The sequence below is a fragment of the Equus caballus genome, chromosome 18, assembly GCF_041296265.1.
Source record: "Equus caballus isolate H_3958 breed thoroughbred chromosome 18, TB-T2T, whole genome shotgun sequence".
Lineage (NCBI taxonomy): Eukaryota > Metazoa > Chordata > Mammalia > Perissodactyla > Equidae > Equus > Equus caballus.
Window position 1 is genome coordinate 46,564,036 of NC_091701.1, and position 15,055 is coordinate 46,579,090.

At 35.0% G+C, this 15,055-nt stretch overlaps 1 protein-coding gene across 2 annotated transcripts in view; it reads right to left on the reverse strand.

Annotated features, from left to right (window-relative positions):
• Window positions 1-2,606: 2,606 nt before the first annotated feature.
• GALNT3 (polypeptide N-acetylgalactosaminyltransferase 3) overlaps window positions 2,607-15,055 on the reverse strand; it is a 44,182-nt gene continuing 31,733 nt past the window's right edge. For both annotated transcript variants that reach the window (XM_023623066.2, XM_070241981.1), the window contains exons 5-11: window positions 14,015-14,249; window positions 13,421-13,538; window positions 11,708-11,908; window positions 9,610-9,741; window positions 9,300-9,401; window positions 4,566-4,718; window positions 2,607-3,697 (exon numbers count right to left, since the gene is read on the reverse strand). In XM_023623066.2, coding sequence (XP_023478834.1) covers window positions 3,575-3,697; window positions 4,566-4,718; window positions 9,300-9,401; window positions 9,610-9,741; window positions 11,708-11,908; window positions 13,421-13,538; window positions 14,015-14,249 — 1,064 coding nt within the window. In that variant the 3' untranslated portion in view covers window positions 2,607-3,574. The remainder of the gene's footprint in view (window positions 3,698-4,565; window positions 4,719-9,299; window positions 9,402-9,609; window positions 9,742-11,707; window positions 11,909-13,420; window positions 13,539-14,014; window positions 14,250-15,055) is intronic.

The following is a 15,055-nucleotide window of genomic DNA, read 5'->3' on the forward strand; positions in this document are numbered from 1 at the left end:
CCATAATGGCGATAATGGACAACAGAGCGCACTGACTTGTGATGGTGTCTGAAGTAATCAGGAATGTGAAACATAATGACAGTCATCGTGGTAGTCTCAAAGAATCCTGGGCATTGGTTCAATGGGCAGTCTTTCTACTCAAAGTGTGGTTCCAGGACAAGCCGCCTTGGCATCAGCTAAGAGCTTATTAGAAACACAGAATCAAAGGTTCTCCCCTAGACTTAATGAATCAGAATCTGCATTTTAATAAGATCCCCAGGTGTGCACAATAAAGTCTGAGAAGCATAACTCTGGTTATTCACCTCTAAAATATGGGGCATGTCTGTTTTCTTCTCTAGCTCCTGGCAATGGACTCACCAGAGGCTGAAGGTATTGACTCCATCATGGACTGTTTCTCTCCAAAATATCATTGTCATGATACCTTACTGATGACCACAATACTAGACTGTAAACTTGTTAAAAATAGCAACCATTTTGTGTATCATTAGTCCCTGATGCCTACTATAATTGCAAAAACATAAAAGATATTTTCTAAGTATTGTTAAAGACTAGAGTTTTTGAAGATTAGACAGGAATAGTGACTATATATGTGTGCAAAAGAAAACTCTTCTCCAATGCAATTGAGCTGATAGTTGACTGATGATTTGAAAAAAGTAGTTAAAATAGTAAGCCATAAAAAAGAAGATTCACATCACATATTTTTAACTTAAAACACATGCACACACACTCCTACATTTGTATGTATACTAATTCCTTCACAAATATTTCATTGTAAGGTCAAGGCCTTTTATTTGAGTACGAATTGGTTTATGGGAATTATGTAACGTCCTTCCTGCACAAACCACACTAAAAATGTATCATCTGAAGACACTTCATTTTGCTCTTTATAAAGTGAATTGTGAAACAATTTGAGTGCAGAACCTTCCTAGATTTTTGTTTTCTCTACCTTTTATAGTTCTTATCCATGCATAATTTAGCACTATTTTTAATAATTTGACTTTTCTCAGGTTTTCCCAAAGCATTCAACCTTGCTTTCTCAGAAACAACAGCTCCCTACGTTTTGCACTGATATTTTGATGGTTTACATAGTATTTAATTAAATTGTCTATTAACAGTAAGGCCAATTCTCTGGCAATATAGGGACTTAGAAGTTTATCATCATTGATTGTAGTAAAGGCAATTTTAGTGTTTTGCTGACTTTCCCCTATGGTTAATTCTGTGGTCACCTCCCAGTTTTCAGTGAGCCCACCCATCAGGTTGCCTGGCAGGTTTGGCAGTGTAGCTCACTAATCTAGAGTTCTTAGGACTTGGTCCTCTGGAACGAAGACAACATGCCAGGTCTTCTGCAGCAACCAGACCATTTGCCATGGTAGCTTCAAACCGAGCAAGAGTTTTGCAATTTCACACTTGCAGGCATTCAGATCTCTCAGATGGATGGCAACCAGGCTCCATATTAACTTCCTGTCAGCACTGTTTCAAAACTCAGGCTTTTCAAACACACTACTTCCAGCCTGAAGGGCAAATCCCTAACGAAATGGGTAATATTACACTTGAACAGCAGCCTGAGGCTATCAAATCAGGTAAGGACTCTCCCTATGAATGCATTTAATGCAGCCATATTAAAATCAACCTAACCTAAATAGATTTTAGTTGGATCTTGAAATGACAACACGTGATTAATATACAGAGGGCTCTCAGATTTTTTTTTTTAAATATGCTTTACTTAAGTTCATTTATAAAATATATTTGAGAATTTGTTTTGTTTTGTGAAATATAACAAACTCTAAGAGCAATATTTGCTCCTGGATGTTCATTCTAGAGTAACCAATTGAGAAACAGAAATTGTACATGTGGGCACTGGTGTATATTTCACAATACATATTTGTACTAGCTATAGTAATAAATATCTTTACTTATTAAAGAAATATTAAATATGAATAGTTAGCTATCATCTGCATCATAAAATATAACATCATAATGTCACTCACTATGCTATTTTAAAATTATTTGTCTTTCTTTCTGCTACATAAGACCTTAGCTCAAAGGCAATATTAGTCTTACTCTGCTTACCATAACTTCTGGCACAAAGTTAGAAACACAAAAAATGTTAGCTGAATTGGAATAAAAGTTGGCATTGTAACAAATTAAAGAATGCAGGTTTTTTAATGCAATTTCAAACTTACAAACAATGAGAAGATGGGGCCAATAATTAAAAAATATTTTCTTTTGTACCATTGAGGCTCTGCCAGGTTTAAAATAAGAACCCAATATACCTGAGTTCTTCAATAAGAATACAAGAGATCTATATATAAAATGACCAAAAAAGAAAAGTGTTAAATCTCCTAAGTAAGCAACACATATTTAAAAAATTACCCTATCAGATGTCAAGAAAAGTTATCAGAAATTAGTACAAAATTTTCTAAATATCTAACATAGAATCTTCTCCATTCCTCATTTTTTATGCCATTACTATCAAATGTTTGAGTTTTCCTTAAAAAAATATCTGATGGCTGCACAATTGGTGCTTAGAAATTCAGTATACAAAATTCATGCTTCCCCCACCTATTATAAATTACATATTTTACCCAAAAGAGAAAAAAGCTTAATTCCAATAGTGATAAGGACTTGTTTTATTGTTTTCCAAATTGATAGAAATAAGAAATATTTTTTGGATGAAAAAAATTCATTACAAAGACAATCTGTAATTGAATCAGCAACAAATAAAATTTAGCTTTAAATGAGTTAGGTATTCTGCATTTGAAATTCAGTTTCACAAACATTCAAGATTGGCGAATTTTGGCAAGAAAAAAGACTAGGAGAAAGAAAAAGGCAACTTTACAACAGATAGTAACATAAATTTTTTTAAAATTGCTTTGGGAAAACACACAGTATAGTTATTTAAGAAATGTCTTCTAAGGAAGACATAAGTGCTTCAAGTGAGTTTCAGACTAAAAAATATTTTAAAATTTGCCAAGAAAGTGAAGTGTCAAAAATATTCTTCTCCTTATGCATTTAATTTCATGTTTAAGGAAACACTTGACAGATAAGTAAACAAAAGGCGACAAAAGTTTACCTGCATTTTTATATAGTAAATTCTAGATCTATAAAAATTTCCTGGTTTGTACACAAAGGCCAATGTTTGACCTTCACTGATCCATTTCTATGTAGTTAAAAAAATACAGTATCAAATCTTTCTCCCTCCCCCCAAAAAACTAGAAGAAATATTTTAAATTGTGTGTGAATGTAGCTATGCGTATCCTCAAGTGTACAAAACACACAAATATCAGTTTACTTGAAAAATTATTTTCATCATACTGTAAACATTTCTTCCCCTACTTCTGGAAATTTCAAAATAGTCTTTGGTATTACTAGCTCTTGTGCTTTGAAACGGAAACTTAAGGGATTTCTGTAGCAGTGCTACATAGACATTTTAAGATATAAATAAGAAAAATGCACTTGGAATAAGTTACAATTAGCTGCTTTTGCATAATTTTCAAAAACTACAGTGTATGCCTCGTCACAGTTTTATGATAAAAAATATCTCCTTTTTCAACTCCTTAATTCTAAGGAACACTTAATCATTTTGGCTAAATATCCATTTTTGGAGTGGATCTGATGGATTGCATGACACTAAGCTTGGATGCTCTCCATTTGCTGTAAGGCACATTTGTAAGAATGGATTATATAGAAGTTGATCCTAGAATAAAAGGAAACAAAACAGACATTAAGTTTCAAGACTCACTGTTAACTGATAAATATGAAAACTACTTCATGGTCTCATTGAAGCTAAAGGGAGAAGTGCATACCAAATATACACCACTCTTATCTTTTAATCTTTCCAAGATCAACTGTGTCTCACAAAATCTTGTTGGTTTCTGGTGTAAACAACACCATTTATGCCACTACTGTTCAATTCACAGAGGGTATTACACCAATGAAGAGAGGTATACAGGGCAAGGTCTGAATCAAGTTTTCAAACAAGAAACATTCTATTGATATAGCTATAAATGACAACCTCTTTAAAAACTCATAAGTCATAAAAGTCAGTCATATAGTGTTCTAGTATTGTACAAAACAATTTTCAGGTAAAAACTGCTATGTTTCAGCTAAGCCTTAAAACATATGCTTAAAAACAGAAAAGACCTTTCATGTATTCTCTCAAATCCAGATTCATGAAAAAGTACTAAAACAGGGGAGGAAAGAATTAATCACTTTAGGTGAAAAAAAATAATGATTTTTTTCTCTCTGCCAGGAAAAAAAGTGTGACTGTTGTAAGAAGCATTATAAGAAACTCTAAAAAGACAAATATGGGCAACTATTATTAATTATTGACAGAAGTGTTGATCTGCATAAACCATGATTTAACTGAGCAACTTTACGATTCTTTTGTTCCTAACAGTATTTAATTCATAGATATATTCTTTCTTATCACGTGGGTAGACATACATAATAAGAAAGTTAACAAAGACAGAAAAATTCTGATGGATAATGTTAAGCAATTAGATAAGCAATTAGAGCTAATCAAAATAATTACATAAAGAGGTGAATTAATTGCATTGAGGTACCTTCTGGATCTCCCATATCTGTTCTCCAGTGGCAACTGTCTTGTGACCTTTGTAGGTACATGCCTTCAGCTGGACGAGACCTTGAGCAGCATGAAGACATAATTCCTTCTGAATGTTATGCCGAATTTCATGTTGAGCAGAGTATTCAAAGTACTGTAAAAGGAAAAATGCTGTTACAGGCAAAAGCACCTTATATCCTCAGTTGCAAAATAATGGTCCAGCAAGAAAAAAATCAGCAACTAACTGAATAATGAAGTCATGTGTACTTCAACAAAATAATCCAATAAAAAAGGTATCAGAAATGTAAGCTGAGTTTTTATGATGGAAGAGTACTATAACCTTTCTCCAGCCTATCACCAACAGGTAGTTACTTAATTAAGAAGGTACTGTCTTCCTCCCCATGTCGGAAATTGGAAATTATCAGGTAGGACGGAGGCTAGGACAGGTATGCCACAGAAAAGGGCCTGGAAACTTCTGGCAAGCACTTCAGCTGCCTCTTTCTCCCCACGAGTATTCCTTCTCTCTCATTCATCTAAATGAATGGCATTTTTGTTTAAACAAGAAACATTTACATGGGGTACTCTCCATGTCTCAGTTTTCTTGCCTGTAAAATGGGTAATTTAATAGCTCCTACTCCATAGGGTTATGAAGACAAACAGGTTAATACAACTAAAACACTGAGAACCATAACTGGTAAATGGAAAGCATTCCATACATTTTAGCTATTGTTACTATTACTGATGCTTCTCTCTCTCCATACGTCCAATTAATTAGTCCCTTAGTCCTACCGAATTTTCCTCTCAGATATTACCATCCCACACATTCTTACTTCCGTATCCTCACTTCTCTTGGTCAGGCACTCAAAATCTCTACTGCAACATCTCCAGTTCCCTCCAACTTCTGCTCCTATAATCCAACCCACTCTGCTGCCAGTCTTTTATAACATTGATTTGATCCCCTACTTCCCCTCCTTAAGTGAGTCACTTAAGATAAAGCCCACATTCCTTAATTGGTACACGAAATCTTCCATTTTCAATTTTACATCAACTATTGCCTCAATTATATACGATGTTCCTTTCACACAGTTCTACCAGTGCAGAACATTTGCTTCCATAACTCTAAGACTTTGCTTTACTGTGCTCTGCCTGACACATCCTTCTGGATCCTTCTCTGCCTGGCTAACTCCTTTTCATCCTTCAAAAGCCAATTCAAATATTATCTTCCTCTTTAGTTTTCCATGCACAAAATTACACACTTTTCAGGGTTCCTACAGTCCATCAGAGATAACCTTTGTAGGGCTCTATTGAAACTGTGTGTGTAGCTAGCTAGTTTCTCCACAGAACAAAGTCAGGCAGTGTATCTAGTAATAACATCCAATACAAATCAAATATTTCACAATGTTGACATTCCAAAGATAAAATAAGTGAACAAAATTGATTTTCAATAATGAAATAATTAGTCATAGCACTAATATTTATTGAGCCCTTATTATGTACTACACAGGGACTGCTCTAAACCCTTTATGTGTATTAGAATAGGCACTCCACAAACATTAGCTGAATTACCCTTGGGTTCCCCTGGTCTTAGTCTCATGCTTAATTCATCTCCTTCCACAAATACAATATCAATCATTTTTATAACTGATATTTCTTCAAATGGAGAAATTGAAAGAAAATGGGTTTAGGTCATAAAAATAGCACTCTGGATATACTTCTTTAAAAAAGATAAACCTTGGGATCTCAAAGATGATAACAAAGGCTGTCCAGTATTTGACTTCATTCATATTATTTTTAAAAAATCATTAAAGGGAAGTTATAAGGAATGGAAAACAGTTAAAGATACTTAGGCAACCAGAGTGCATAAATAGCTAGCTGAGAACACTGGAGAGACTTACAACTTAGATCCGGGACAAATACCCTGGAACAGAAAGTGGAAAAATCAAAGCATTAAGTGTCACAAAGCCATACTAACTTAACCTGCGTTGCACCAGTGTACTAGTTAATTTAGTCACATTATCGAGACACTTATTTTTACTTGGCATTATACACATACTGTTACAATCAAGTTTGATATAATAAAAATATCTCTAGCTGTTCAAAACAGGAGAAGGGAACATGAGGAAATGATCCATTTAGATGATATCAAGAACACTGAGCACTCAAGGCACTAAAATTCACAAAGTAGTTTTAATGCAATGCTTGATTGAAAATAAAATTTAAAGGAAACCAAGATAAAATCAATGGCTGTGTTAGACTGCTAGAAGCCAGAGTCAGCTTAAAATATAAACCATAAAATATTATTCTCCTGCTCAAAACCCTCAGATGGCTTCTGTCACACTCAGAATTAAAGCCAAATTCCTTAATGAGGTCTGCAAAGCCTTATATGATCAGGTGCCTTATCTATCTCAGACCTCATTTGTTACTCCTCTCTTCCTGCTCACTCTCCTCCAGCCTCACTGGCTTTTGGCTTACTTCGTGGACCTGCCACTGGGCCTCTGGCCACAGAACACGGCTCCTCTCCCAACTCCTTCAGGCCTCTACTCTAAGATCACAAAAAGGTCTTCCTGAATCTCTGAAAATAACAGTGCCCTCCCCCAACACACACACATTATCCTCCTACCCTGCTTTAATTTTCTTCATACCCAAAGTTACATATTTTTTTTTCCTTCTAAAACACAGGTTCTACAAGATAAAGACTTTGTCTTTTCCATTATAACACTGCAAGTTACACTATAGGCTCTAAACAAATATTTGTTGAAAAAATATGTGAATTATTTCTCCATTCCAAAATTTCTAAAAGACAGATATATTCCATTTATAATTTAAAGTTTATTTTAGAGACAATACTACAAAAACATCTTTATGGCAACAATAAGAGAAAAACAGACAAAACAATGCGAAAATATATCTCCAACTTTTATGATAAAATACATGTAATGTTAGAGGAAATCTGAGAGAAGTTTATAAGTATTCATATTTAGTGATAAGATTTTTACAAATGAGGAAATATTTCTTATTGCTTAACACCTTAATTTTTACTAGCATAGTCCAGTGTTATTTCCAAAGAATGCTGTTATTTATATAATTACAAAAATTTTAAAATATGCATACATGTATACACATAAACACCTATGTGCATACATAGATATATATGTATATAGATACAGGTATATATGTATGTGTGTATATCTGTGTATGTGTATCTCCATCTCATTTCAGAATGACACCTTAACCACTCGCTCACCAGCTAAGACTTCTGGGCATCGCATCATCTACTCTCAGTACAGCGATAGGTTTGGATGAATAAGGATTAGAACTAGATCAAGGTGAACCTAATGAGTAGGAAGAAACATGGGAGAGCATGAGCCAGCAAATAAACTGATGCTTCCTTCTTAAAACTGACATCATCAGGGGCCGGCCCGGTGGTGTAGTAGTTAAGTTCATGCACTCTGCTGTGGCGGCCCGGGGTTCGCAGGTTCGGGTCCTGGGCACAGATCTAGTACTGCTTGTCAAGCCACACTATGGCAGCATCCCACATAAAATAAGGAAGACTGGCACAGATGTTAGCTCAGTGACAATCTTCCTCAAGCAAACAGAGGAAGATTGGCAACAGATGTTAGCTCAGGGCCAATCCTCCTCACACACAAAAAAACTGACATCATCAAAGTCCTATCCTGTTAAAATAGGACATCAAGGGTATTTAATATTGTGAAAATCTTCCACACACATCTTGGACTCTACACCAAAATACTACCAAATTCCAGAACACAGGCACGCCAGCTCCTCTCCTTAGTACACCTTTCTTCACACTCTTCTCATTTTATTCTCATTCTTCCTAGCCACCTCACTAAATCCTACCTACCTTTCAAAAAATATTTCAAAATGTCATCTTTCACAGGAAAATGCATGGGAACCCAGTCTAATTCAGATGACCTCCTCCATACCCACAGAGCACTGTAATGCTTTATCAAAGATATCCTGACTGTAACCACCGGTTCTGAAATATAGATTTCCTGAAGGAGTTAGAATCTAAATTGCTTGAACCTAGCAGAACACCTGGCATGCAGGGGTCACTCAGTGAATTTGTTCAATGAATAAATGAGAGAAAAAGTTTAATCCTTCCAGGAGTTAACTTGTAAAAGGTAAAAAAAGGAAGCAAAAAACTAGAAACAATATTTTAATATGTTCTCTACTCATAGTAGGACAAATAGTGACATTCCACATTTGAATTTAATAGGTAAAACAGTCAAAGACTGGTAACAAGCAGAGAGGCCATCAATCAAGGAGAACCAAGAACATACCTTTTTTTAGAACATACTGAAACAATATCATGGTCTACAAAAATAATTTATACTGCTGCTCTTTCGGTATTAACTGAATCTAGTTAAATACAGCCTTTATGTAAAATTTTGCAAAATCACCATGCCAATAGTCACACAACATCAGAGATCTGCACAGATCCTGTTTTTTATTTCAAATGACACTATTCTGTTATTTTTCTCATTTGCCTTTCTACTGAATGGGTAAGCAAGATCAAATTGTTTTCAGAGCCAGGATGAAAATCAAAATAAAGTACTCTGCAACTTCAATATTAATTGCCAAACTTAATCTAACAACATTTCACACACCAGTTGACCTGAATAGAAAACTACTTTAGGACTTCTGGAAAACATGCAACAACTTCCTTGTGTTTGGAAGAGCTAATGAGGAGAGGGCTCTTTAGCGTGGTGCTCACCTGGTTTCCCCCAAGGCCATGACACGTGTACAGAATTAATGGTTTGCCTCCTTGGTTATTTTCTCCAACATCCAGACATAGAGACTGACCAAAGCTTTTAATCTAAAGGAAAAATTTCAAGTTATAAAACAAAATTTAAAAATCTATGTGGTATACGTATTTTTTTCAATTGAGTTCAGGAAGTAGTGTTAATAATAATATAAATTCTCGAAAGCAATAAACCAGAAAGTATTTCAGCAATTTTCCCTGAACCACATAAATGTTGGTGGCAAGGAGTATACTAAGTAAAAAGGAACAGGAAAATACTCACATATCCAGATATAACAGGATTAAGGTCTGGCACATACACTTCTGGGTAAATATTGTTCAGATACCATGTAAAATTTTTACATTGAAGGCGGTGCTTTATTGCAAATCTTTTTGAAAGATCACCAAATGATTTCTGGAGAAAGATGAGAAGTGAAAGGAATGCTTAATCAACATAGCACTGATAAAGTACTTCAAATGCTACTATTTCTATTTACACTTAGGTCTTAAAAAAATAATTCTGGGCCAAAAGGCAAGATGCAATTTAACTGCATTCACTGCTCATTCAGACAGCAAGTACGTCTGCCCGCTTGTTTCTGGCTTCAAAGAGAATCAGGTACCACTGTGGGGCTGACATAGTGCTATTTTATTCTTCCTTTTTGCCACAAACCTCACACATGGGACAAAGATCTCTAGCAAACTGCTGTGGGCAAAGAAATGGTAGTGGCACCATCCAAAATTGATCCCAATTTTACACCCAAAAGTGATCCATAAAGTGAGATGTGAGAAAGCAGGTAGAGAGAAACAGTGCCAGCACATAATGTGATTTATGTCTTTTCTCTAGTCAAGATCACAAAAAACAACGGTTGGGAATAATTATTTTTAGTTTTAAGGGTATTTCTTACTCCTAATAGCATCCCCTAACAATAACAATGTATTAGCAGAAAAAGGCAAGTTTTTAATTAATTGCAATTTATTTTTCTTCATTTTAAGGGATGAAGAAAAAAAGTTTTAAGAGCACTATTAAACTGAAAAGGAATTTGGTCTATAGGCAAAATTTTAAAGAAAAATTATATTTGGCATCTGAATATATGAACAGGTAAATACTCAAGCTTATCAATTCACCTAAGAAAAATACTTTCTCTGCCAACTTCAATGTCTTGAACCCAGGTTTTCTGGCAAAAAGTATGAAACTCTAAAAGACTTCTGGTTAGCTTATGCATCTTACTACCTAGATCAATTTGCCCTGTGGTAAAAACAAAGGTTTGCCGGCTCCGTGGCCCCGTCGTGTGCCAAGAGGGCAAAAGTTGTACTTAGTACCCACTTGTCTGCTTAGCCACGTACCCTTGTGTGGCACACAATCTGCCCAATTTGTCTTGGCAGCCTTGGGTAAAAAATACAGATCTAACCCAGCTGTGGGCTGACTTTGCACACTACTGACAGGTTACAGGGAGACACTGGAGACTGAAGAAAAGGTGGAAAGAGGTTAACAGATCTTTCTTTATGACAGGCTAAATGTTGATGCCTTTTAATCCCAACATATATACCCTACCCCACAAATCAGCACTGTTTCTTCCAAAGAGTTGGGTGCCATTCACTGAAACATGTTCTTAAACTGCCTAGTTCATTTACCACATCCAGTATTAAAACGGCTGCAGCTCAGTTCTAACGTATTAGGCAGCACGATTCCACAGAGCTTTTATCTACGACAGGTCAACAGCAACAACAGTATTGTACATTTATTAGCACTTATTTCCTTATTTCACAACTACTCTGGGAGAGAAGCGAGTATTTTATCTCTCAAGACAGAGAAAGAGAAAGAAGAAACTTGGTGGGCACGCACTCCACGTCGGGCCAACCTCACAACCACTCTAAGAAATGCCATCCCCATTTTACAGTCTCGAGAGGTTTTGCCAAGGTAACCCCTCCAGTGAGTAGTGGAACTAGAACTTGAAATGAAAAAGACTTGATACTCCTGGTTCATTCTCCTGCCACATTCTGCCATGGTTGCTATTTCCAATTCAAAAAGCCACCCCAGTAACTTGATTTAGGTGTTAATCACATCACCTAAAACCAGTTAAAATCTGATCCACTTAATTTTGAGTACAACACTGAACCATGGCAGTTACAAAAACTAAATATCCTCCATATTAAAAAGGAAACATCAAGTAGAATGCTTAAATTTTTTAAAAGTAGTTTACTTGATTATTCCTTAAAAAAGAGAAAACTGGCACCAATAAGTTATATATTTTAAGAATTAAAACACCCAGCTTCAAAAATAACTTTTTAAATGTTTCTGCTTGAGTCAACTCAAACAAGTAAAAGAACATGCGAACTTGTGTAGATTTTTACTGTAATTTAATTACCTAGCTCTAACTTACTTGTTTAACAATTTTTGCTGCATCTGTGTTTCTCCTATAAAATATTTCCTTGTATTCATCCATCCATACTTCTGCAAGGCGAACTTGGTTGCGAGCAATCACCTGAGTGCCTTTTGGAAAGGAATGAGGGCTTTTGCTGCGAAAAACATGTCCAACAACAGAGCAAGGCATAATCTCCAACTGCCCACCACATTGCCATACCTGATAATTAATGATATTTGTTTAAATTTACAGTATTTTAGAAAAATCAAAGTGTTGCTTTTAAGTTCACCTTTAAAATATTAACAAAAACAAAATATAGAAGAGAGATTTATTATAACCTCACAAATAGTCTCTGTCCTCTGCCACTTCAAGTTCTTCAACATGAACAATTTTATTAAATGGTGCAAACACTAAAGACAACAAAAGCATATTTTCAAAGAGTATTTTAACAAAACAGTATTTCAAATCTTTCATAAAAATGGATCCCAAAATTTCTTTTTTTGCAAACAATTATGCAAGTTCTCCAATATACATAGAAGACCAAAGGTTCTTCTGTATCTCACTTCCATCTTCTTACACAACTTATATATTCACTTAACTTGAATGACAGATTCTCTCTTCTGTGGCATAAACTAGCAGTCTTGCAGTAAGTGGACCCAGACTCTATTTACTCCTTGCATATTCAATTTTGTAATCAAGAAAACAATTCCAGATGACCATTATTACCAAAGTATAAACTATTAAACTTGAGAAGTACTTAGTCATTATAAAAAACTCATACATACCTATTTAGAGATAGAGGGTCAAAAAGTTTATTTGTATTAACTTTAAATAAAATGGCAAATCATTATATCAATACTTAGTCACTTAAATATCAAATTGGTTCTGCCATAAATAATCACTAAGCAAAAAATCTAAAATGAAGTCATGCTTAATAGAATGTGCTAGTATTAGGGCAAGTGATCACATTCTTTTTTCTTTTTTAAACAAATGAGAAAACTCAGTAATATGTTCAATTTAACCAACTGTGCCTGAGATCCAACATGTGCTAGGGGTTGGGAATACTAAAATGAATAAAATAAGACCCCTGCCCTTAAGCAGTTTGAACTTGGCTAAGATCATCACTGCCATTATGTGATGGAGCCAAAGTTAAAACTTAAATCTTCTAACTCCTAGTTGAGTTCTTTTTCCACTACATTCCAACCTAAGGGATGAAAAATGAATGACAAAGTCATGCAGAAAATGAACTAATGAAATCAAATAAGTACATGTGGAGACCATCCAAAGCCTTTGTTTTGTTTCTCATATTAACTTTTAATATGTATAGGGGGAAAAAAAGCTCATTTAATCCAAAGAGTTCAGTTCAGTGTCCTTTAAAATTATACATAAATGTTTTTCCATTCTGACTCCCTTGATAACCAACTCATTTCCTGAAGCACTAGATTTAATTATGTTTACCTTGGCTGGAATTCAGTAGCTGTAAGTGCATTAATTGGTGTTATTGCCTGGACACAGGCGTTTCACTGATTCTTCTTGTTATATTCACAGCAATGAATAAATACTTTAAGCTACATTTTAAAAGGAAATATCCTTATTCTAAAATTTCTAGCAATTAAATTTTAGAAAGCACAAAAAGTAAAGACTGTACACTTCCATGATAATCTGTATCAGCCAATTAAAACAAAATATATATTTTACTATTTAATATGTGTGCTATATTTATAAACTTACTCTGAAAGACATTTCTATATTTTCACCTCCCCAGATTTCCATTTCTTCATCGTAAGTTCCAATATATTCAAAATATTCTTTTGATATGGAAAAAAGGCCTCCTGCAAAAGTGGGTGTTCTGAAAAAAAAAATCCATTGTCAAACTTTGTTATAAAAGTCAAATAAGAAAAAAACATTTGAAGAGTATCTGAATTAAATTCAGAAACAAATCAAAGAGAAGTCGCAATTGCAAAGCTTTTATATAGATTCACAAAAACTAAAAATGCTATCTTCAAAGTCAAGTTTTTGTAGGGAAGATATGCTTTAAGTATCCTTTCCCAGCAGGGCAAAATTAAGTGTGTGACCAAGCTTAAAGACTCTCAAGTAATGATTATGAGGAAGACATAAGAGCTCACTTAATTCTGCTTCCTATTTGGTAACATCATGTGTTAAGTACGTACATAAATGACTTTTCAGTTCCCTACATATGGAATGTGTGTGTTCTTTATTTTGTTAGTGTGAATTAACTTGGAGGCAATTACTGCAAAAAGCAAAGACTGCATACATATTCAAATAACTGAACTGTATACAAGACTTTGAGAGCAATCATCTTACTTAATTGGGTAGGTTTCATCTTTCCTTCTTTGCCTCTCATGATCCGGAAGTGATTCCCAGCCAAATGAAAGGCTCCAGTCAAAATTTCCACGGTTATGGTTACTTCCATAAGGAGAAGGTTTGTTGAATTCAAACGTGTTCATATCTATGGATGCAATATCTGGACTCACAACGGCAGTGTAGTTCTCCGCTATTCTGGCCAACAAAGGTTCTAACCAACCATAGAAACACTCGCCTGAAGGAACACAATTTTAATTAATTCAGTGAAAACATTGAGTGTTCTTTCTTTTTGTTTTTCCAAAAACGGTTTACAGAGAAATGAAAATAACAAAGTCATTTGTGTTTTGAAGATTTATACAGGGGAGATTTCTTAAAGGATTCTTGGGGTGAGATGAGGGTAGAATGAAAAAAGTAAAGCAAGATTCAACATAGTTGGGAAAATTTCCCTACATATGACTGATCTTCTTTTAACTCTGGAATGGAAACAAAATGATATGGATGTATTTAAGTATCAGATGATGTGTTTCTCTTTAAAATGGGCTACGAATCAAAGATAACTTTTTGCTAATTGATATCACCTAGCCTCAAAAGTGTTCTGATTTAAATTTGTCTCCCTGAATAAGATACAGTAATTGAAATCTTCATTTTTCTGAGTAGGTCTTGGGAGGAAATAAGTTAAGGAGTCAGAATATTCTGGTTGTAGCAGTTGGAGAAAGACCATTCAAATCTGTCCCAGCCTTAATGGAAAATGGGGCCAAGGAGTGCCATGAAGTCTGGGCCCTGGTCACAGGCCAGGCTGTCTCACATAACACACAGAGAGTTCAGGAGATGCCAGTGTGTGCAGTCCTGCTCAGGGCCCCCATCCAGTGGAGTCTGACAGTCATGGTGCAGGAGGACCATCAGACACATTCACTTGGAGGGGAAGAATGCCCAGCCTGACTTTATTCTAACTTTTGACTAGGAGAGGGAATATTGCAGAATGGACCATTTCCTTTTAAAAATCACCTTTTTGGGATTACCTTTAGATCTATCTTCATTTAT